Source organism: Heterodontus francisci, chromosome 19 (assembly GCF_036365525.1).
Source record: "Heterodontus francisci isolate sHetFra1 chromosome 19, sHetFra1.hap1, whole genome shotgun sequence".
Taxonomy (NCBI): domain Eukaryota; kingdom Metazoa; phylum Chordata; class Chondrichthyes; order Heterodontiformes; family Heterodontidae; genus Heterodontus; species Heterodontus francisci.
In genome coordinates, this window is record NC_090389.1 from 79160290 (window position 1) to 79185722 (window position 25433).

Sequence of the window (25433 nt, forward strand, 5' to 3'; positions counted from 1 at the left end):
TGCCAGAGGAAAGGGGATCCTCTGAATAGGGGGACCAGGACTGTAGTTTCAGAGGTAGCAAGCCTTCTGAATGGTCACATAGTTCTGGTCACTGTCAGAGTCTTGCAGTCAGGCTTGGAAAAGGACATTTTTAGTCCATTGGGTCATAGCACATGATCTAGATAATCACCAGATTGTCACAGCACATTATGCTGGCTATTTTAGTTTTACTTCTGATGTATAAAACACTTTGTGTTTAATTCCTTGGAGCAAGGCAGCTTGTTGTCCTGTGTTGGGTCTTGTTCAGAATCAAAATGAAGCCTTTGTTCCTCCCACAGCGAAGCAGCCTGCATCATACTGCTCATCTCAGAGAGAAACAATAAATAAAGGCAGGCTTTTTAAATCATTTAATGTTGTACAGCATTCAACGAACAAGTATATACTTGTTGCCTTACTGATCGATAAGTTCCAATTGATAATTTTTTTTGTTCTGACTTGAGAAGCAGAGTTCAAAAATAAATATAGCTAGTAAGATTTTAGAACAACACATTATTTCTTCATACGCCAGTTGCTCCAGGGCCATTTAAGATATAATTTACTTCGAAGTAAACAGTCTGAATAAGCAATATAAAATACCTTTCATGACCTCAGGATGTGCTGAAGTGCCTTACAGCCAATGAGGTACTCTTGAAGTGTAATCGTTGTTGTGACATAAGAAAACATGGCAGCCAATTTGCGCACAGCAAGCTCCCACAAACATTAATAAGATAATGACCAAATAATTATGTTTTAGTGATGTTGGTTGAGGGGTGAATACTGGCCAAGGTATTGGGAGAATACCTCATCTCTTCTTCAAATAATGCCTTGGAATCTTTTATATCCACCTTAGAGAGCTGACGGTATAACGTCTCATCTAAAAGATGGTACTTCCACAGTGCAGCACTCCCTCAGTACTGCACTAAATTGTCAGCCCTAGATTATTTTCTGAAGTCTCTGACATGGGATGACTTTCTGACCTTTAGCCTCCTGTCTCAGAGGCGAGTACACTACCAATGGTGCCAAGGCTGACACCTTGGTATTCCTTTGAAATATTTCATTTACTTTGCTGTGCTGAACAGTCTATGTGGGGTCTTTCCCTGTCACTGAGGGAACGTCAGTGCCAGTACATTGCTCAAAAATGACCTATTAGTCATGATTTGTGTGTTGACATTGGATGAAGATGGAATTGGGTTGGCTCTGATTCCCTTCGTGTTCAAATAATCTACCAAACATTCACTCATTGAGATCATACTTGAGGGATAGCTACTCGAACAAGCTGCCTTCACCAATTTAGCCAGGCGACAGCAGGTATCATCATCTACAGGGGAGGAGAGGAAAGAAAGAGGAAGAAAATCTGATTTTTTAAAAAATGAAAATATTACTAAAGCCTTATACAGTCTGCTGATGCTGCAGCGTGCTGTGGTAGACACAGGTTGGTGAATGTCGTGGTTGGAGGGGAATACAGAAAATGTGTACAAGTTGGGGCGGCACAGTGGTGCAGTGGTTAGCACTGCAGCCTCACAGCTCCAGGGACCCGGGTTCGATTCTGGGCACTGCCTGTGTGGAGTTTGCAAGTTCTCCCTGTGTCTGCGTGGGTTTTCTCCGGGTGCTTCGGTTTCCTCCCACAAGCCAAAAGACTTGCAGGTTGATAGGTAAATTGGCCATTATAAATTGTCACTAGTATAGGTAGGTGGTAGGGAAATATAGGGACAGATGGGGATGTTTGGTAGGAATATGGGATTAGTGTAGGATTAGTATAAATGGGTGGTTGATGGTCGGCACAGACTCGGTGGGCCGAAGGGCCTGTTTCAGTGCTGTATCTCTAATCTAATCTAATCTAATGATTTCTACCAAATACAAAAATGCCTGTTATAGTGGCATTCAGAGGTATAAGTCCTATCAGAAAGTTGTGCTTCAGCTCAATCACACTGAAGAGCTCATGGACTCGTCCTAACTAGTTTCTCAAATGAGGTCACAGGCCAAATAAGGAGGAAAAAGCCAAAAGAATATTAAAGTTAATCAGGGAGCATTTCTCCAATGGATATTTGGGTAAATGGACCACATGGGACTCATGCTCACTGGCTAGGAGGATGCTAGATGTAATCCCAGATCTATGCTGTGTCCACTGATTTCAGCCAAGCCAGTAGTGCAGGTGCTACAATTAACTTTCATGCTCCTGAACAAAGTCAGCTAGTAATTCACTAGCGTTGCCACTCTTCAGTGCTGTCCAGTGAACCTGCTAGAAACTGTACACTTTGAACCTTAGGTGAGGACACGATCAGATTTTGCAGCTATGATCAAACAGCTCAGTGTTCAGGCACACACAGAAAACATGGGCATTTAAATGGAGTGCTAGAGAGCTTCCAGTACCCTTAAAACTTCACCCTGTCAGCACCTTTGGGAGAGGATAGTAGAGGGGAGCATTTTTAAAAATTACATTCAATTGAATGTTGAGATTGAAACCAGTCTGCATTCTGCTTCTCACGTTTGCCATAGATGGTCATTGCTGAGTCATAGATGGCGTCTCTGATGTGGGCCCACTTGGTCTCTGCATCCCCTGTAGGAGTGTTTTGAAGGGCTTTTTCAAATGAATTTAGAAACGTATGTAACAGCTGTGGATAAGAAATTCTGTTAGTGTTGATGTGCGGGCGGCCCTTCTGCTTGGAGTGATGTAGCTTCTTTGGTTTGAGTCTAACTTTGCTGCACACCAGGGAGTGGTCGGTGTCTCACTCCGCACTGTAGAAGCTGCGTGTGATTTGAACACAGTTTAAGAAGGCTCGCCTTGTGACGGTAAGGTCCAGTTGGTGCCAACAACGTGATCTTGGGTGCCTCCATGAAACCTGGTGACAGGGTTTAGTATGAAAGAACGAGTTGGTGATGCAGAGGTTATGATAGGTACACAACTCCAGCAGTCTCTGTCCATTCTCATTCATCCTTCCAATGCCATAGCGCCCAAGGCAGGAGGGCCATGAGTCATGATTGGCCCCAACTCTGACGTTAAAGTACCCCAGCAGGAACAAATGTTCGGTATTGGGGATGCTACTAATGATATTATGGTGTTCCTCGTAGAATTGGTCTTTAACTTCAGGTGGGGAGCAGTGTGTTGGAGCATAGATGCTGAGTAGGTGTACTGGACCAGAGGCGGTGAGCAGTCGGATGGACAGTATGCGTTCCGAGCCATTTGAAGGTGGCTCTATCATGCTGAGCAAGGAGTTTTTGATGGTGACGCCCACTCCATGCTGTCCCTTGGTTCTTCAGGATCCCTGCCCTGCCAGAAGAAGGTGTAGTCTTGCTGTCCTAGAGATCTGCTCGCAGGGAGGCGTGTCTCCTGAAGTGCTGCAATGTCCACATTGAGACTACTGAGCTCGTTGTTAATGATGGCGGTCTTCCAAGAATCGTTGATGTGTGTAAGGTCTTCCGACAAGCCAGACACACAGTTCTGGCGTTCCAGTTTGCAAAGCGAAGAGCTGGTGCCTTCTTTCCTTTTTTTGTCGTGCTGTTTGGTGCGGTGTTGCAGTCCACTTGTTGGGCAATGACCCTGAGCTCCAAGCACCCATTGAAGCAGGTGGACTGTGGCGGGACAGAACTACCATCTTTAGATCAGATCATCTCGACTGTCCCTATACTGCACTGCATACATGGGTAATTCCCATTTACAGAACAAAATGGAATAGACAGCATGAGTTTAGAAACAGGAGATTGTGACTCACAAATACACTGGAATCTTTTGGGGAAGTAACTTAGAAAGTACAGAGAGCAATTTACTGGATATAATATATTTCAACTTTCATGAGACATTTGATTAACTCCCACATTGGTGTCTAATAAAGAAGATTAACCAGCATTAATTAACTGCACATTAGCTAAATGTAATTAAAATTGGCTGAGCCATGGAAAACAGAGGGTGAAGATAAACAGTAAGAAACCTACAGCTGTGAGGCAAGGATTACTGGAGATCAGTGGGGGATGGAGTGGAGGGTGTTGTGGGGGGGGGGGTCTCTTTGGAGTCCCCTACTCTTTACACTAGTCAGAAATGATATGGAAGAGGGTAATAGAACTAGTTGGTGCAAGTTTAAATTAGTAAGCTCAAATTTGCCTATTTAACAATAATAGCTGAGCTTTCAAGAGATTCATTGTGTGAAGAATTTTTTGAAACACTTGTGTTAAGGCACTACATAAACGTGAGAAATATTATGGTACATGAGACTAGAGGTCCCATTTGCCCACAGTGTAAAAATGATTAATTCCATCATAAAGTTGCTGGATATATATCTAGTTGGATTGGTATTAGAGGGTTGGTCAGTTATAGATGGCAATGATTGAATACGCCATTGAATTATCAGCTTAAGTTATGCTTTCAAGTCCTGGAGTGGGGCTTGAACCCATAAACGTTCTGAGATGGTGATAAAGCCACTACCACTCAGCCAAGCTGATACTATGTATGAAGCTGACCCCCAGCAAAAGCAGTTCAACCTTTAAGATATACCAGCCTGCAATCCCATCATGAGTCATAGAGCAATACAGCACTGAAACAGGCCCTTTGGCCCACTGAGTCTGTGCTGACCATCAGCCACCTATTTATACTAATCCTACATTAATCCCATATTCCCTACCACATCCCCACAATTCTCCTACCACCTATCTACACTAGGGGCAATTTACAATGGCCAATTTATCTATCAACCTGCAAGTCTTTGGCTGTGGGAGGAAACTGGAGCACCCGGCAGAAACCCACACGGTCACTGAGAGAACTTGCAAACTCTGCACAGGCAGTACCCAGAACTGAACCCAAGTTACTGGAGCTGTGAGGCTGTGGTGCTAACCACTGTGCCACCCTTGTAATAAGGTCTACTTATAACTAACAGCTGATCCCACTGAACTTTTCAAGGCCAGAGAAGCATCTCTCATTTTTATGCTCTCGCCTTGATGGTTACACCTATGCCAAACAAGGTCCCCTAGAAAATTGTCAGTGTCCCAACATAACTGGATCTCATCCTAATAACCCAATGATGTGGAAAATTGCCCAGTTATGTCCTGTCCACAAAAAGACAAATCCAATCCAGCCAATTACCACCCCATCAGTCTACTCCATCATCAGCAAAGTAATGGAAGATGTCATTGACAGTGCTATCAAGCGGCACTTGCTCAGCAATAACCTGCTCAATGATGCTCAGTTTGTGTTACGCCAGGGCCTCTCAGCTACTGACCTAATTACAGCTTTGGTTCAAACATGACAAAAGAGCTGAACACAAGAGGTGAGGTGAGAGTGACTGCCCTTGATATCAAGGCAGCATTTGACCGAGTGTGGTATCAAGGGGCCCTAGCCAAATTGAAGTTAATGGAAATTGGGGAAATCTCTCCACTGGTTGGAGTCATACCTGGCATAAAGGAAGATGGTTGTGGTCGTTGGAGGCCAATCATCTCAGCCCTAGAACGTTGTTGCAGGAGTTCCTCAGGGTAGGCCCAACCATCTTCAACTGCTTCATCAATGACCTTCCCTCCATCATTAGATCAGACGTGGGGATGTTCGCTGATGATTGTGCGATGTTCAGTACCATTCACAACCCCTCAGATACTGAAGCAGTCCATGTCCACATGCAGCAAGACCTGGACAACATTCAGGTTTGGGCTGATAAGTAGTAAGTAACATTCCCGCCACACAAGTGCCAGGCAATGACCATCTCCAACATGAGAGAATCTAACCATCCCCCTTGACATTCAACGGCATTACCATCGCTGAATCCCTCACTATCAACATCCTAGGTGGTTACCATTGACTAGAAACTGAACTAGAGTAGCCCCATAAATATTGTGGCTACAAAAGCAGGTCAGAGGCTGGGAATTATGTGGCGTGTAACCCACCTCTGACTCCCCAAACCTTGTCCACCATCTACAAGGCACAAGTCAGGAGTGTGATGGAATACTCTCCACTTACCTGGATGGGTGCAACTCCAAGCCTGAAGCTTGACTCAGGAAGCTTGACACAATCCAGGACAAAGCAGCCCACTTGATTGGCACCTCATCCACCACCTTAAACATTCACTCCCTCCACCACCAATGCACAATGGCAGCAATGTGTACCATCTACAAGATGCACTGTGGCAACTCACCACACCTCCTTTGACAGCACCTTCCAAACCCACAATCTCTTCCACCTATAAGGACAAAGGCAGCAGATGCATGGGGACACCACCACCTGCAAGTTCCCCTCCAAGCCACACACCATCCTGACTTGGAACTATATCGCCGTTCCTTCACTGTCACTGGATCAAAATCCTGGAACTCCCTCCCTAACAACACTGTAGGCGTACCCGCACCAGATGGATTGCAGTGGTTCAAGAAGGAAGCTCATTACCGCCTTCTCAAGGGCAATTAGGGATGGGCAGAAAATGCTGGGCTTGCCAGGGATGCCCATTTGCACCCTGTCCATTGTACTGTCACTGGACTTAGGTGGGAGTGCACCAAAAGGGTGTGGAGTTTTGGTGCTTTTCTGCTGTTTTAATTAATGCCTTTTAAGAAATGGATAAATACTTTACATAATTGAAGTTTTCTAATGCTAAGCACAGATAGAAATGATGAACAAAGTGGAACACAGTCCCTGAGTGACTGAGACCACAGAAATATCATAGCATGGATGACAACTGACAAAATTTTGTAATATATGATACAAGGTTAGCCAGATATTCTGAGTTTCACTTGGTTTATCTGGGAAAGGGGGCAGAACTTGGCAGAGACTTTCCTCAGGAAATTAAGCGACAGGTTTTCTTCTTCGGCACTCAGGTGTAAGAGTGAGCGAGCTTTCTATAAATTTAGGCTCAAACTTCGTATGATTTTCCATCCATTCATTTTAGTGGACAGAAAACCACTAATGACTTCTTTCAAAATTTGTGCTAAGTGCCTCTGCAATCCATTCCTCCAAGCTTTTAAGCCCGAGTAATGAAAAAGAAAATTTGCCTCTAAATGCATTGAATGGAGTTGATTGTACCCAATCTGCAAAAAGAATGGGCTTCTTATCAAAATTATTAGGTATGTGTAGTGATTTCTTTTTGCTCCAATTCAACTCAAAAAGAAAGGAAATGAATTTATATTCATACTTTTCTCAAAATCCCAAACTGGTTCACATCCAAAGCCAACAGGGCCTAAGTTTACACCTCATCCTAATGACGGCACCTCAAACACTGCACTGCAGTGTCAGGCTGGATTAAGTGCTGGTGTTTCTGGACTGGTTTAGAATCAAACATGGTACCACTGAGCCAAGGCTGATGTCTTGTTGATGACATTGTTTCATTCTTAAGTCATGCTTTATTTTAATAACTAATTTTAATTTTGTGTGCAACGGCACAGTGTATAAATATAATCAATTTGGAAATAGGGAAATAATTCACCTCATGTCGTAAGGAAATTTTGAAGCTGTCACATTATCAGCTGGTATTTATTTTCCAATATAGCCCTTATTGGAGTCGCCTTTACTCCCTGTTCAATATTCCGCCTGTGTTTCTAGTGACTGAGCATCTGTTCGATTGATTGGAACTGACCAAGAGAGAACAAATACACCTGGTTGCAGTCTCTATGCTGGAGACCTGCTGTGTAACTCGAGCATTTTTGCACAGTGTAATCCATTCAGCCAACAAAAAAAATCAATTTGCTGCACTTGGGAAAATATGCTGTCTTGATGACACAAATGTCTACAGTTAAAACAGAAACCACAGGGCACACTCCTTACTTTTCTGGCAGGTCAAGCTTTATCGTGTTCAGGATTGCACAGGTATCGCCACATTGTCAAAAAAAACGCCCATTGATGCTGAACTGTCTTACTCATTTCTTTGGCAGAGCTCTGCTTTCCATGGCCATTTGATTATTTGAATTGTTTTTTTTAGGAAAAGTAATTGCTTGTCGATTATCAGTTGTACGGTGGCTAGAGAGAGAGCTCATTCGAATGTCATTCAGAAGGTCACAGGGTGACTGTGCTAAAGAAGCCTAGAGCATCTGACTGCAGAACAGGATGACTGTTCAAATAAAAGTTAAGGGGAAAATATAATAAAAGTCTTGTGCAAAGCCTGGTATTTGTGCCCAATACATTAGCCCGTCCTTCCTCCCTTTTTGCATGAACATCTCGATTATGTGTTGAGGTCTTTGTCTACACAGAAGAGCTGACAGAGACTCTTTCATTGCACAAACCACTATACACATTCTTGGCGACCCTCAAATAAGTCAGTTCTCTTCTTTTTTCTTTTTAATTTGCCTTCATTAACTGGCTTGCTGCTGGGTTGTGTGAGAGACGTTTGTTGGGACTCTGTAACCCCTGGGGTCACCTCAGGATATCCCAGGGCACCACAGCAGGACCAGGCTGTGCTCCTCACTTTAATTGGAGCCTAATTTGGCACTACTGTACTGTGAAATGATGGTGTGGAGATTAAACCCTGACTTTCTTTTTTAAAAAGCCATGTATTTATTTGTTTTTGTCATCGGCAGGAAATTGTATAAACTATAGGTTAGTAATTGGCAGGGGATGTCGATCTACTGCAGTGAGGTTAGATGAGTAAGCATATGATCATCGGGATAAGAAACTAAACTTGCTCACTGGTGTAATTGCTCTCATCCCCTGTGGCCACTGAAACAGGTTACTTAGAATATAACTCTCAGGTTTTGTACTCCTCCTGGAGACTGACTTCAGTCACTGAACTTTGCAATAGTTAAAGACATTAAACACATTGAGTTGCACATCTGCAAACTTGTGCCCTTGTGTGTGTGCAATAATCTTTCACTTTAATATAAGTAAAAAAAGAAAGACTTGCATTTATATAGCATCTTTCATGACCACTGGACATCTCAAAGCGTTTTACAGCCAATGGAGCATTCACTTTGGTAGTAAGAATAGAAAAGCAGAATATTTTTAAAAGGTTTGAAACTTCTGAATGTTGATGTTCAGAGAGACTTGGGTGTACTCGTACAAGGAACACTGAAAGTTAGCATGCAGGTACAGCAAGCATTTAGGAAGGCAAATGGCATGTTTGCCTTTATTGCAAGAGGATTGGAGTACAAGAATAAGGAAGTCTTGCTGCAGTTGTACAGGGCTTTGGTGAGAGCACACCCGGTGTACTGTGTGCAGTTTTGGTCTCCTTATTCAAGGAACGATATACTCACATTGGAGGTGGTACAGCAAAGGTTTGCTAGATTGGTTCCTGGGATGGAAAGGTTGTCCTATGATGAGAGGCTGAGTAAATTGGGACTATATTCTCTGGAGTTTAGAAGAATGAGAGGTGATCTCATTGAAACATACGAGATTCTGAAGGGGCTGGATAGGGTAGACACTGAGAGATTGTTTCCGCTGATCGGGATATCTAGAACACGGGGGCACAGTCTCAGGAAAAGGGGTCGATCATTTAGGACTGAGATGAGGAGAAATTTCTTCAATCAAAAGGATTGTGAATCTTTGGAATTTTCTATCCCAGAGGGTTGTGGATGCTCCATCAATGAATATATTTAAGTCTGGAATAGACAGATTTTTGGTGTCTCAGGGAATTCAGGAATATGGCAAATGGGCAGGAAAATGGAGTTGAGGCAAAAGATCAGCCATGATCGTATTGATTGGCTGAACAGGCTCAAGGGGCTATGTGCTTTACTCCTGCTCATATTTCTTATGTCAAAGTGTAGTTATTGTTGTAATGTAGGAAAGGCAGCAGCCAATTTGCGCACAGCAAGCTCCCACATACAGCAATGTGAGAATGACCAGATAATCTGCTTTGGTGATGTTGATTGAGGAATAAATATTGGCCAGGACATCAGAGGTAACTCCTCTGCTCTTCTTCAAAATCACACCATGGGATCTTTTGTGTCCACCTGAGAGTTTAACATCTCACTTGAAAGAGGGCACCTCCAACATTGCAGCACTCCATCAATACTGGAGTGTCGGCCTTGATTTTATTTGTGCTCATCTACTGGAGTGGGGCTTGAACCCACCCACCTTCTAACTCAGACACGTGAGGGCTACCAACTAAACTACAAATGCCACACAAAGTGCTTTGAAAGAAAGGTGTTGTTTGATGATGATGTCTACTTGCAAGCTTGAGTAGTGTAGGGATGTCTGAAAGCAAATTCAGGGACTCAGTTCCCTAGGGTTGTTTGTTAAGGTCAAGCACTTTATGAATGATCGTTGGTTTGAAACTAAAAAATAGCTTCAATTATCGGAAAGTCTGATGAAATGAAATAAAATCTGCAGTCGACTGTGTGTGTTTATATATTGTACCCGAGTGTATTTGTATCATCTGGGCACAATATACGCTTTTGTTAACTGTGCCTAAACCCACACAATGATTACATAAATAGAATTTCAAAAGGATTATTTTTTGAAATTAGTCAGTTCCTCTATTACACCAGCAATAATAATCTGATCATTTCTTTTGCATAGTAAAGATGGTTTTAAGGGATCCCTGCTCCCATTATCGGAGCCCCAGCCTTGCGAGGGAGACCCTAATTTCCTCAGGAAGCCCCACACCCGGATCTGATTTATTGCTTGTTTCCTGAAATATGATTTTAATCAGCAAGTCCTATTATGATGCATTTCCGCTCCGCAACTGTTGTGAGACAAGTTTAACGCCACCTCATACAAAGGTACCCACCCTGATCCAAAAAGATTCGTCCACTCTTGCAAGTGCCTTGCTTGAACTGAGGTTAGTGAGTGTGCTAGGTGTAGGCTCACACAAGTTTGGGCATGACTCTGAACAGCATTGATACTATAATCTCCAGTCATTTGAAAGATCAGGCAATGGCTGAGCCAGTAGTGCTTTGGAATGTTTGCAGCAATCACAGATTAAACCTCATTAACAGGGGTTAAATGTGAACACCGTTCAAACTGCAACTGTGATTAATTGAAGGGGAGGGGAGAGGGGTAGGGGTATGAAATGGACTGTACCCTCTGGCACTGCAGGCTTGCATTAAGATCAGATCTTGATTCCCAATCCTCACAGGGCTGCAGTCCAGATGTTCTCAGCTCACCTCTTCATTAAAACAGTTGTAGAATACCAATTGCATTTGAAAAATAATTGGACAGATTTCCAAATGACAAATGTCATGGTTTCATATTATACTCTCAACCTCCTACAGGATATATCCATTGTCGGCTGTGTCATATCCAGCTTTTGAGTATCAGTAAAAAGATAAAGTACTTTCTCGTCTGAATTTCTATGTAAAGAAAGTAAATCTTCCTGAAAAAGAGTTAAATCTTTTTAAAGATTGCCCTGCCTTGAAGAACTATTTCTTTTAAAATATTTCAACCTCTATTTTAGCTTGCTCTGTTCATTCCTAAGGAGGCTCAATTTTTTTTTATTTATCAGGCCCCTTTCCCCCACCCCCCAAAACCCAGCAAAATTAATTTGATCCTGTGCAGAGACAGCCTTTGTTCAGTACCAAAAGATCATATTCTGACTTTTAAAAGCAAAATCTTTCATCTTAAGTTGAACCTTGTACCAATTGTCCATTTCACAGTTAATTTGCAAATTGTGAAATGGAGTAGGATTCACCTTCGAACAGAGAGAGAGGCTGCTTTTGAGATCTGTTCCTCATTAGCAGTCTTCTTGCCGTTATACGGTTGCTCCCGGCCCTGCAGTATTCTTGATGTAATAATGGTGTGTTAAATGCTCTGGCTGGCCCGGGCTGTTGGTTCACATCAGCCAGTGGCAGTGTTTCCGCTCTCAGCTCCCCTTTTCCTCCCCCACTTCACGTGTGGATTGATGGAGACAGGAAACGGGCTGGAGAGAGAGGGAGCAGCTGTGGGGCAAGCCCCGTACCTTCGGAAAAGATGCATGAACCTAACCAGACATGCAAAGAAAATGCGACAGAGAGACAGATGAAATAACGGGGGCTGAGACATTAATAGGAGCCAGGAGATTTATATATCTCAATATTGATTTTTTCCATCCTTCAGAAAGAGTCGGGTTTGGAAGGGGGGTGTGGTTGGCGGGGGGAGTTGATGCGGGTGGAAGGGATAACTGTTCAGATATACAGGGAAAAGGAGAAATACCCATTAACCAAGACTATGTATATATGGTTTGAATAAAGGGTAATTAGGGAAAAACATTTATACTATAACAGGCTTATATAAGATAAGTGAATTAATAGCTGCTCTGCTTATATGCAGCCAAATGCATCAATCACTCAAGTTATTTGTCTCTAAACACTCTTTCTAGTTGAGGCTGCAGTGGTAAACTACTGACCCCAGAGCTTATCACAGTGTCCAAGACTGAAGATTTGGGTCATTATTGCTCAATACTGTAACCCAAAGGGTGAAGGTTTACACACACACACACATATATATATATATATATATATATATATATATATTTATATATATATATAATGTGTGTGCATGTGTGTATTGACATGTGTTTCACATTTCAAAAAAGGCAATCACTTTTTTTTTGTTGCACAGGAGTTATTTTTTGAAGGCAGCTCAGAATGAGGGGAAAGGGGACAGATAATGAAAAGGTTGTACGTCCCAAAGAAAGTTGATCTTCAAGGCCACATTGCACTCATTTTCACCTTGGAACTTTGTCACGACTACCTTTTTGTGGAACTTTTGGGTACAGCCTCGAAATTGGGCTGTGCAAATACTTATGAGCTCATCTGAAGTATTTTGAAGGTGGCATTAATCCAGTTATTTGAAACAGGTTTATTTTGAAGCCTGTATTTCTTTTGTACGCCACATACAGACTTGAATGGACACTGTACCTCCTGTGGCTGATGAGATCACTCCCCAATCTGCACTACTACTACAAATAAACTTGATATTTTTTCATAAACAGAGTGACTTAATATTTTAGACATTACACGCATACACATAGAACTGTGGATGTTTCTGATTGGGTGCATAGAAGACACACAAACACAATCACAAACTGTCCAATTCAAGATATACATCTAATCCATTAACTACTAGCGTTATCTCCTTTATCCTAGCTTCCTAGCGTTTGCGATATGGTTTTATATAAAGAAGAAATATTGTCCCCGTATTCCACCTCACCACCCCCCCCCCCAAACAAGGGGTATCACTTAGTCTCCACCCATTACTGAGCCACAGCAAACAGTAAAGTTTATTGTGGTTGGCACTGGGAATATCGGGCTATTTTGTGTAATGTGCAGTTCCAAGAATTACAGAAGACTACTACAGTACCATATTGGTAGAGTCAGCTCAGCATTAGTTTTCCTTAAGCTTCTGTGAAGCAACTTGGGACTTTTTTCTATGTTATGTAATATTATTTGTTCCTTTGATATTTGAACTATTGTGAGGCTCAGAGGACTACAAGTAATATCCAAAGAAAATGCGAGGTTTTAGTATAACTTAACTGGGACATATATATACAAACAGTTAGTGCACGGGCCACATCTACACATGTCTCACTCTGTTGGGCTCCACCCACAACTAACTGGTCATGTGTGACGTGACATCACTTCCTCTGGTGATCTTCATTTACAGCTCTTAAGATGGTCCCTTTTTAAGGTCAACCCACAACATGTTAAAGGCACTGTATAAATGCGAGTTATTGTTGTTTATCTGCACACACCCTAAAAAGCACAATCTATTTTCCGTTGATTCGAGGTTGAAAGGTCATTGCATCTAATTATATAAAACAGGCAAATAGTGAAATTGTTTTCACACAGGGGACTTCTTGTCAAGTGATAATGCTTATTGTTTCAATCCAAGGTGTCTACAGATGTGTGTTCTGATAATTTGGTAGCTCTATATGAAACAATATATTTTAACAACATAGCTTTGCAATGCTGCTTGTCTTCTGGTGAGATGTTTTTGTGATAATTGAGTAATTTGAAATTTACAGAGGGCCAGCACAGGCTCGACAGTCTGAATGGCCTCCTTTTGTGTAACCGGTCTATGATTTATCTGCCCTGGAATGTAAATATTAAGCACACTGTCTGAAGATTAAGTTAATTTGAAGAATTCTTAAATTTTATTTTCAGAAGTAAACAATTAAAGTTCAGTCTTTCCCCCAGGCTAAATTGCATGCAGAGTATCTGTCTCCAATGTACATGTACAAACAGACACATGTAAACCGGAAGAAAAGCACAAGTCATCTTACTCCCCTTCCCAACACACATAATATACGTAAACCTGAAGCTCCTAAAACCAGCGGTTCTCAACCTTTCTGCTTCTGAGGCTCCCCCCTCCTGTGTTATCAAAATTCCACGGAACTCCTAATACACGAGTATTTTTTCTGTTTAAAATTTGGTTATATAATTAAACGTGCATATTTATTATTTTTGTTTTACTTAATGTGAAACTTGTTGCTGAGCAACAATTCTCAATTCTCGTGCCAACATTTAAACCTGACATCACAATGCGGCACAGTGGCGCAGTGGTTAGCACCGCAGCCTCACAGCTCCAGCGACCCGGGTTCAATTCTGGGTACTGCCTGTGCGGAGTTTGCAAGTTCTCCCTGTGTCTGCGTGGGTTTCCTCCGGGTGCTCCGGTTTCCTCCCACATGCCAAAGACTTGCAGGTTGATAGGTTAATTGGCCATTATAAATTGCCCCTAGTATAGGTAAGTGGTAGGGAAATATAGGGACAGGTGGGGATGTGGTAGGAATATGGGATTAATGTAGGATTAGTATAAATGGTGGTTGATGGTCGGCACAGACTCGGTGGGCCGAAGGGCCTGTTTCAGTGCTGTATCTCTAAACTAAACTAACTCCCGAGTTAAAGTGCATTTTTTCAAAACGTCTTCAATCGTGCAAATGCTAAAACTGAAGTAACATTTTGTAATCTGCCTATTACCTTTACCAATCAGGTATGTTAAATTCCCACACCATCCCATCCCACCTCACCTCCGATTCTGAACCAAGCTCCACCTTACCCTGTCACCGTGAGGCAGAGGTGGCTCTGACAAACTACGTCAGATGATTGGCAGCCTCAAAGCCAGCACCTTCACTTCTCTTCGCCGTGGCTGATTGCTTGCATGACTGTCTCCGTCCAGTTGAATGCATGTTGTGGCATAAATGTCTTTAACGGTATTCAATGCCTTATCATGCAGTCTAGATGTTTCAAAGCACTTCACAGAGCGAATTACCTTCAGAATGCAGTGACCCTATTTAGGTAGGCAAACTCGCTCAGATAAATGTAGGTATTTCCTCCGGGTAAGTAAGCAGTTAGTTTGTGGGTACAAGCTGTATTTTTTTCCGCACATTCTCTGGCTATTTTTGGTGGACCCCTTCAGACTATCTCATGGGCCTCAAGCCTTAAACAACCTGCCTTGGTAACCCCGTGAGTAACCGCGTCTTTTCAATGTTGCAGTACCATGATACTGAATGGACACTGTGGGATCGCATTAACGTACAAGGCATAAAGCCAAATGGTGAAGAGATGACACTGGCAGAATTCCTGGATTACTTTAAGGTAACTGAAACCTTCTTGCCAACTTCTTTGGTTCACTCTCCTGAGCTTCACAGTGTGATCTTGGACAGAGGTTTATATTCATGCTATCGATTGTATTTATCAGCCTATAGAACTCAAACATCTTCACATGTATAAAAAATTGGAGGCTATTTTCATTGTGTACTTTTTATTTTAAAACTAACACCGCCAGATGCACAGATGTGCCACATCTGGCAGATTGATGTTGCTCCTCACAGTTTTTCAGCTGTTCCTCACTAAGAAGATTTCAAATCTTACTGATGTTTTATTTCTCAATCATGTACTGTCTGTGGAAGCATCTCCATGATGCAACTGTAGCACAAGCCACGTTCTTTAATCTGAGTAGTCCAAACATAAATAAAACCAATAGAAAATGCCAGAGCTCTGGGGCTGGGTTTTAACACTCAAAAAGAGGTGGCCTGTGGTCTGTCAGAGGTTAAAGTCTGAAAAACCTCAAAACTGACCCCAACATGCTAACTTACAGCTTTAACAAAGGCACATCAAGGAGCGAGCAGCCATCGCCTTCCCAGCAGGCGGGCTGGCAATTTAAATATTCTAATGAAGCTGGCAGCCTCTGGTTTAACAAGTTTTACAGGTTTACAGGCCTGCCATGTTTCCCAGGCCTCAGGAAACCCAGCAGCTCAAGGGAGGCCGTTATAGCTACAGGGAGAAGGTAAGTGCCTTTGCAGCACTCTTTGTGGGCTAAGGCAAATAGTGTGCTTCCTCCCGGCCCCCAACCTTCCCCATCAGATCCCTCCCGTCCATACAAAGACCTCTAGGATCGGGGAGCAGACCACCCACCCCTCCCCACCCTGCAACAAGGCTCATGGAGCTGACCTACTTGTTCCCGCGGCCTGCTCCGGAGTGCTCCCTGCCTGATTGGAAAACAGGCTGACCTCTAGGCAAGGAACCTATCAAGGCCAAAATATGCACACTGTGGAGTTAAAATGCACCTGAAGCTCAGTCCTCTGCCCACATAACCCTCCCCTGTTACTGTCCAGGCCGTTGTGTTTACAGAATTGTTTAAAACATTTACTTTATTGTTTCAGAATTCCAGCATCTACTCTTCTTTTCTCTTTTTGTTCAAATATAAAAATAACTCTTAGCATTTGCACCATTTCTACTATTGTCTTCTGTTTGGAGGATACATGAATTTTATATATATACGCTTTAATATACATATATATACACACACACACATATGTATAGTGTCATATATTTTATATGGAAGGCACTCCCTAAAACAGTGGTGGAGGCGGAGGCAATCGTGGCTTTTAAAAGGGAATTGGATAAGCACCTGAAGGGAAAAGTCTTGCAGGGCTACCGAGAAAGAGCTGAGGAGTGGGACGAGCAAAATGGCTCTTGCAGTGAGCCAGTATAGGCTTGATGGGCTCAGTGGCCTCCTTTGTGCTGTAACCATTCTATGATTTTATTTCATGTCATTATGAGGATGTAATACGCCTCTCAATTTAATTACCTTCAAACTTATGAAAGTGTTTGTACATTATCGAACTTTTAAAACTTTTTGTATATTAACCCACCAATGCAGTTGATAGTTAAAGATAGGCAATAGGACTCTCAAAAGCACCAAGTTATAGCAACATTATAGTACATCCATGGAAGATTCAGTTATCCTTTCAATAGAAGTGGGATGCAAGTTCATAAATACGAATTTATAAAATTCTAACAAAGAAAAAATCTATACATAAAATACAGTGTGGATCCTTTGTTTTAAGGAACCCAAATTTCCTTTGTATCTTGGGCAGGCATCTACATACCCAGTTTAAGGATGCCAATAGCACTTTGCCACTAAACTTGGCACTGCCAAATATTAAGTTATTCACACAATAATATTGATTAAGAGCTGTTCTGTCACAATGCACAGAGTCTTTCCTAGCATTAAACTGCTCCCACCACAACCCCCCAATAACTGTCTTAGAACCCATGTCTCTCAGATGAGAGTTGAGTTATGCCCTTCACCCAACAAACAATCTCTAAGTCTGGAGAGTGGCAAGAATATGGAACTCGCTATCATATAGAGTGGTTGAGATGAATAGCAGAGATGCATTAAAGGGAAGCTAGATAAACACAAGGGGAAAAAGAATAGAAGGATATGCCGATAGGGTGAGATGAAATGATGAGAGTGGGAGACGGCTCGTGGGGAGCATAAACACTGGCATAGGTTGGTTGGACTGAATAGCCTGTTCCTGTGCTGTAAATTCTACACAAGTCTGTGATTTCCCAACTCTCACTTCAGATGTAGGGGCATACATGCTTGAAAGGTTTAATGAGAGTTGCTCAATTGAGCTGTTTACCTAGACAGTGAAGGGTTTGATTGCAACATTTGGTCTTTGTTTTATTGGGTAGATTATTTACTGACACCATCCCCAATGAACACACATAGTCAGAAAGTTCCAGTCAAACAAATGGTTCTACCACAAACCACAGAACCTGTTCAGTGATCAGGGGGTTAAAGTAACAACGCTTACCTTAAATGCAAAGGCAGCCTTGTCATGACACAACAGAGATAGCGAAAGATGGAAAAATAAATAAACTGTCAAGAGGTCTTATTGGCGGACCTAATAAAGCTGGGATAGATGTGCAAGTGGGATTCAGCTGGTGCCTGATGGACATACGGGTCATTTTAGGTTCAAGGATAGCATTCGTCACAGAGGGGTAAGATCCTTGTCAAGTGAGATGAACTCAGGTAGGTGCAAGTTGGTGCTGTCAACAGCATAGCCTCCTCAAAGCTGAGCTAGCACATTACTTGTGTGTGTTTGCATTAGTCTATTGCCTTGGCACACCTCCAGCTGTGCCAGCTGTGAGATTGGTATCAGGTAAAAAAATACAATTGATATCTAACGTCTAATTCTGAGCAACAAACCAGATGTATTTATTTTGCAAGGAACAGCGATAACGATGTGTTTCGTTTTAAGTGTAGTATTTGAAAGTTGTGGGGGATTGAAGATAAGGCTGAATAGTAACCAACCTGCAACATAATAAAAATGAGTATTGCACAAAAATGACACAACTCCTTTGCTTTCCACAATACTAGAAATACTCTGGCACCAACTCATTACCTACAGCAAATCTTGGACAGAATTTTTGCCCTCATCTGGGGGTGAGTACAGAGGCTGGAGGGCTCAAAAATTAGTGCCGTCCGCTGACATGCCAGTTTGTTAGCACCATCCCACCCCCCAGGCCATTTTCCCAGAGTGGGATTGCAGGCGAAAGGGCTACCCGCCGTCAAGCAGAAGGTAACCATTTAAGGTAAATTCATGGCCTTTTAAGAGACCAACTGGAATTTTCCACTCAGCTTGCGAGCCCTCCGAGGCATCAGGACCTAGGCCATCGTCCTGGAGGCAGCCTCCCGGTGGCAGACACGAGGGTGGTGGCGGGGGGGGGGGGGGTGGTGCCAACGCTCCAGGCAGGCTTTGATGTCCTCCCCATCTGCTGTGGCTGCAGGTCGCCCTGTGGAGAGGCTCCCCCCTCCACAATGCTGGCCTGGCTGCTGAAGCCATTTTTAAATTTAAATCTTTTAAAAGTTGCAGAGAGGGCAGCTCAAGATGGAGGCACCCTCTCCCTCACCTGAACTGCAGGCTGCTGCTCCTTCCGAGTCGGAGGGCCTCCTATTAACCCTCCAGCTTCGAGAGCCAGCCCGCTGTTCTTAATTGAACGGTGAGTCCACCCTTTGGCCACTAATTGTCCAATTAGGGGAAAATCACTGACCGGTGACTGTTCCCCACACAGTGCACGGTCGTGATGCCCATGTGACCCTGATGTCGTGATCCTGACCCAAAACCCAAAATCCTGCCCTTGTCTCGGTGATAATATGATGATATTGTACTCTACTGAGTGAAGAGTAAAAATTTTTATAAAACTTCTTTTTCATTTCTCCCTCTCTGAGTCTTGTCCATTGTTTGTATTGATATAAAGTCTGTATCACTCAGTGACCATCGCAGTCACATTTTATTTCCAAACAAGGCTGTGCAAGCTGACAAATAGAAAGGAATATTCCTTAATAATATTTCTGTGACTGTTCTGACCATCAACAACTTATATTTATATTGCACCTTTACTGGAATAAAACATCCCAAGGCACTTCGGAGGAGAGTTAAAACGCAAAATTAGACACCAAGCCACATGAGATATGAAGCATCTTCAAGGAAGAAAGAGATGTAGAGAGACAGAGAGGTTTAGGGAGGGTTTTCCAGAGTTTAGGGCCCAGGCAGCTGAAAGCCACCAATGCTGGAGCAATTAAAATCGGGGATGCTCAAAAAGCCAGAATTAGACGAGTGCAGATATCGACGAGGGTTGTAGGGCTGGAGGAGATTACAGAGATAGGGAGGGGCGAGGCCATGAAGGGATTTGAAAACAAGGATGGGAATTTTAAAATCAAGGTGTTGTTTGACTGGGAGCCAATGTAAGTCAGCGAACTCATGGGCAATAGGTGAGCAGGACTTGGTGTGAGTAAAAGCATGAGCAGCAGGGCTTTAGGTGGCCTCAAGTTTATGGAGGGTAGACTGTGGGAGACTACACCACAACTATAGAATCTCAATTCTGCTCTGCCTTATTGGTTAAAGCTGGGGAAGAAGAGTGACATCACAATCAACAGAGCAGGGAAACAGAGAGCCGCTGGGGTGAGTATACAGGTAAGCTTTTATTTTAATTTAATTTAAATCAAAGCTAGCATCAAATATCACAGGTAAGCAGGTAAGCGATTGGTTTGGGAAGAGCTTCCTGTTTGGTTAGTATCTGGTGAATGATTAAGGTCCATTCTAATCCTAACGTTTAAAATAGTAAAGGAACTAGTGGTAAGCTTATTAAGATATATTAAAAAAAGGAAAATAAAATAAATAATTGAATAAAATAATTAAGTAGCTAATTAAAACACAGTAAGGATGGCAGGACAGGTGATGTGTCACGGCTGCAGCATGTGGGAACTCCTGGATGCCAGTGTGATCCAGGGCAAACACGTCTGCAGTAAGTGTTCGCGGCTCGAAGAGCTTCGGCTCAGAGTCATTGAACTGAAGTCCGAGCTGCAGACACTGCGACACATCACGGAGGGGGAAAGTTACCTGGACATTTTGTACCAGGAGGCGGTCACACCCCTGAGGATAGGGTCTTCTGATTTGGTCAGTGGTCAGGGACAGGAGAGTGTGGCTGCACCTGAAGCAGGTAAGGGGACCCAGAGGGCAGGAGTGCAGGAGCCTCAGCCTTTGCGATTGTCCAACAGGTTTGAGGTTCTTTCAGCTTGTTTGGATGAGAGTGGGGCCTGCAGGGTGGATGAGCAACCTGACCATGGCACCATGCTACAGGAAGCCATTCAAGTGGAGGGAGAAAAAAGGAATGTAGTGGTCGTAGGAGACTGTATAGTTAGGGGGATTGACAGTGTTCTCTGCAGCAAAGAGCGAGAGTCTAGAAGGCTGTATTGCCTGCCCGGTGCCAGGGTTCGGAACATCTGCTCAGAGCTGGAGAGGAACTTACAGTGGGAGGGGGAGGATTCAGTCATCGTGGTCCATGTAGGTACCAACAACATAGGCAGGACAAGGAAAGAGGTTCTGCACAGTTAGTAAGAGGAACTAGGCACCAAATTAAGAAGCAGAACCTCAAAGGTAATAATCTCTGGATTATTACCTGAGCCGCATGCAAATTGACATAGGGCAAATAATATTAGAGAAATTAATGCATGGCTCAAAGACTGGTGTGGTAGAAGTGGGTTCCAGTTCGTGGGACACTGGCACCAGTACTGGGGAAAATGGTGGCTGTACCATTAGGACAGTCTACACCTGAACTGTGCTGGGGCCCGGTGTTCTAGCAAGCCGCATAACTAGGGAAGTGGAGAGGGTTTTAAACTGAATAGTGGGGACAAGGGATCAAATTTGGGAAGACATGGTAAATCAAGGAATAGAGACAAGGCAAGCGAGAAAGCTATTAATATGGGAAATGATAAACAGACTGTGACAGGAAGTGACAGAGCATACAAATCTAAGAGTAAATCAACAGATAAGACTAGAGGCTACAAAAATCATAAAAGGACAAAACTAAAGGCTCTGTATCTGAATGCACGTAGCATTCGAAACAATACAGATGAACTGAGAGCGCAAATAGAAATAAATAAGGATGATAAATAAGTATGATCTGATCATTCCAGAGACATGGCTGCAGGATGACATAGATTGGGGCCTGCATATTGAAGGGTACATGACATTTAGGAAGGACAGGAAGCTAGGAAAAGGTGGAGGGGTAGCTCTGTTAATTAATGATGGTATTAGCGCAATAGAGAGGGGTGACCTAAGTTCATGAGATCAGGATGTAGAAGCAGTTTGGGTAGAGATGAGAAATCATTAAGGCAAGAAGTCACTTGTGGAAGTGGTGTACAGGCCACCTAACATTAACCACACTGTAGAATGGGATATAAAGGAAGAAATAATGGCAGCTTGTCAGAAAGGTACAATGATAATTATGGGAGCTTTTAACCTACATATAGACTGGAAAAATCAGATGGGCAGTGATAGCCTAGATGAGGAGTACATAGAATGTTTTCGGGATAATTTCTTGGAACAATACAGTCTAGAGCCAGGCAGAGAGCAGGCTATACTAGATTTGGTATTGTGTAACGAGATAGGATTAATTAATGACCTCATAGTTAAGGCGCCCCTAAGTAGCAGCAATCATAATATGATTGAATTTTACATCCAGTTTGAGGGAGAGAAGAGTGGGTCCAAGACTAATATTTTAAACTTAAATAAGGGCAATCATGAGGGCATGAAAGCAGAGCTAGCTAAAGTGAACTGGCAAATCAGGTTAAGGGATAGGTCAATAGAGATGCAGTGGCAGACATTTAAGGGGATATTTCAGAATACACAGAATAGATACATTTCAACGAGAAAGAAAAATTCCAAAAGTGGGACCCAGCATCCATGGTTAACTAAAACAGTTAAAGATAGTATCAAACTTAAAGAAAAAGCCTATAATTGTGCAAAGATGGGAGGCAGGTCAGAAGCTTGGACAGAATATAAAAAACAGCAAAGAATGACTAAAAGATTGATAAGGAAAGTAAAATTAGAGTACGAGAAAAAGCTAGCTAGAAATATAAAGACAGATAGTAAGAGTTTCTATAGATATTTTAAAAAGAAAAGAGTTAACAAAGTGAGTGTTGGTCCTATAGAAAGTGGGTCTGCGGAATTAATAATGGATAATAAGGAGATGGGAGATAAATTGAACAGATATTTTACATTGGTCTTCACTATTGAGGATACAAGTAACATCCCAGTATTAGCTGTAAATCAGAAAATGGAAGGGAGGGAAGAACTCAAGAAAATTACAATCACCAGGGAAGTGGTACTGAACAAATTGTTGGGGCTGTGGGTTGACAAGTCCTCGGGTCCTAATGGACTTCATCCTAGGGTGTTAAAAGAAGTGGCTAGTGAGATAGTTGATGCATTAGTTTTAGTTCTCCAAAATTCCCCAGATTCGGGGAAGGTTCCGTTAGGATTGGAAAATAGCGAATGTAACTCCTTTATTCCAAAAGGGAGGGGGACAAAAAGCAGCAAACTACAGGCCAGTTAGCTTAACATCTGACTTAGGGAAAATATTAGAAGGTATTATTAAAGACGTTATAGCAGGACATTTAGAAAAATTCAAGGTTTTGTCAACATGGTTTTGTGAAAGGGAAATCATGTTCAACCAATTTATTGAAGTTCTTTGAGGGAGTTACATGTGCTGTGGATAACGGGGAACCGGTAGATGTATTGTACTTAGATGTCCAGAAGGCATTTGATCAGGTGCCAGATCAAAGGTTATTGCAGAAAATAAAAGTTCATGGTGTCGGGGGTAACATATTGGCATAGATAGCGGATTGGCTAGCTAACAGGAAACAGAGAGTAGGCATAAATGGGTCATTTTCTGGTTGGCAAGATGTAATGAGTGATGTACCACAGGGATCTGTGCTGGGGCCTCAACTTTTTGCAATTTATATTAATGATTTAGACGAAGGGACCGAAGGTATGGTTGCTAAATTTGCTGATGACGCAAAGATAAGTAGGCAAGTAACTTGTGAAGAGGACAAAGGGATATAGATAGGTTAAGTGAATGAGCAAAGACCTGGCAAATGGAGTATAATGTGGGAAAGTGGGAAATTGTCCACTCTGGCAGGAAGAATAAAATAGAAGCATATTATCTAAATGATGAGAGATTGCAGACCTCTGAGATGCAGAGGAATCTGGGCATCCTGGTGCATGAATCGCAAAAGGTTAGTATGTAGGTACAGCACCTAATTAGGAAAGCTAATAGAATGTTATTGTTTATCGCGAAAGGAATTGAATACAAAAGTAGGGAGGTTATGCTTCAGCTATACAGGGCACTAGTGAGACCACATCTGGAGTACTGTGTACAGTACTGGTCTCCTTATTTAAGGAAGGATGTAAATGCATTGGAGGCAGTACAGAGAAGGTTTACTGGACTAATACCTGGAATGGGCGGGCTGTCTTACAAGGAAAGATTGGACAGGCTGGGTTTGTATCGCTGGAAATTAGAAGAGTAGGAGACGACTTGATTGAAACATATAAGATCCTGAGGGGTCTTGACAGGATGGATGTGAAAAGGATGTTTCCCCTTGTGGGAGAATCTAGAACTAGGGGTCACTGTTTAAAAATAAGGGGTCACCCATTTAAGACAGAGATGAGGAGAAATTTTTTCTCTCAGAGGGTCGTGAGTCTTTGGAACTCTTTTCCTCAAAAGGTAGTGTAAGCAGAGTCTTTGAATATTTTTAAGGCAGAGGTAGATAGATTCTTGATAAGCAAGGGGGTGGAAGGTTATCGGGGGTAGGTGGAAATGTGGAGTAATCAGTTCAGCCATGAACATATTCAATGGTGGAGCAGACTCTGGGAGCAGAGTGGCCTATTCCTGCTCCTAATTCGTATGTTCATTAGAAGCTAGCTCTATGTTAGCACCAGGCTGGAGGATATGAGGCAACAAAATTCCTAAATTATTTTTCTTACATCCTTGGGGTGTTTTTTATTGGATGATCAGATTAAGTAAGATTTTCGCAATCCAGCAAAAGCAGTTTATCCAGTCTCATGTTGGGAAAAGCAAATTCAAGCAGATACATCTATCTAACCTGCCACAATCTAATCTCCGTACAATAAGATTTCTAACAACACAGAAAAAAATTACCAAATTATCACGCACTCACCCAAGAGCTTCCAACAATTCCCCCCAACCCTCCCCTCAACAAGCAGAACAATGCATCTTGCAGTCCTCTTAGGCCCGAAATATTAAAAAACGTGCATTTATATAGCACCTTTAACATAATAAAACAACCCAAGGTGCCTCACAGAAGCATTATTAAACAAAATATGACACCGAGCCACTTAAGGAGATATTAGGACAGGTGACCAAAAGATTGGTCAAAGAGGTAGGTTTTAAGGAGCAGCTTAAAGGAGATGTTTTGGGAAGGAATTCCACAGATTTGCATATAGGCAACTGAAGGCATGGCCACTTACGGTGGAACAATTAAAATCAGGGATGAGCAAGAGACCAAAATTGGAGAAGCGCCAAGATCTCAGAGGGTTGTGGGGCTGGAAAAGTTTAAAACAATAAAAAGGAATGAATCATAGAATGATACTCGACATTTTGGAAGGACAGGAAGCTAGAAAAAGGTGGTGGGGTAGCTCTGTTAATTAAGGAGACATTAGGACAATAGTGAGAGATGATAGTTAGTTCTAAAGATCAGGATGTAGAATCGGTTTGGGTGGAGATAAGAAATAGCAAAGGTAAAAAGTCACTTGTGGGAGTAGTTTTTAGGCCCCCTAACAGTAACTACACTGTATACAGGAAGAAATAATGGGGGCTTGTAAGAAAGGTACGACAATAATCATGAGTGATTTTAATCTAACAATAGATTGGACGAATCAGATCGGCAAAGGTAGCCTAGAAGATGAGGTCATAGTGTTTTGGGAAAATTTCATAGAGCAGCACATTCTAGAGCCAAC

At 42.5% G+C, this 25433-nt stretch overlaps 1 protein-coding gene across 3 annotated transcripts in view; it reads left to right on the top strand.

Moving 5' to 3' along the window:
- The window catches only part of LOC137380227 (ubiquitin-like modifier-activating enzyme 1), a 360351-nt gene that overhangs the window by 317362 nt on the left and 17556 nt on the right, over positions 1 to 25433 (top strand). For 2 of the 3 annotated variants that reach the window (XM_068052057.1, XM_068052059.1), the window contains exon 23: positions 15319 to 15420. The exons of the other annotated variant lie outside the window; for it this stretch is intronic. In XM_068052057.1, the coding sequence (XP_067908158.1) occupies positions 15319 to 15420 (102 nt within the window). The remainder of the gene's footprint in view (positions 1 to 15318; positions 15421 to 25433) is intronic. 3 annotated transcript variants of the gene reach the window in all.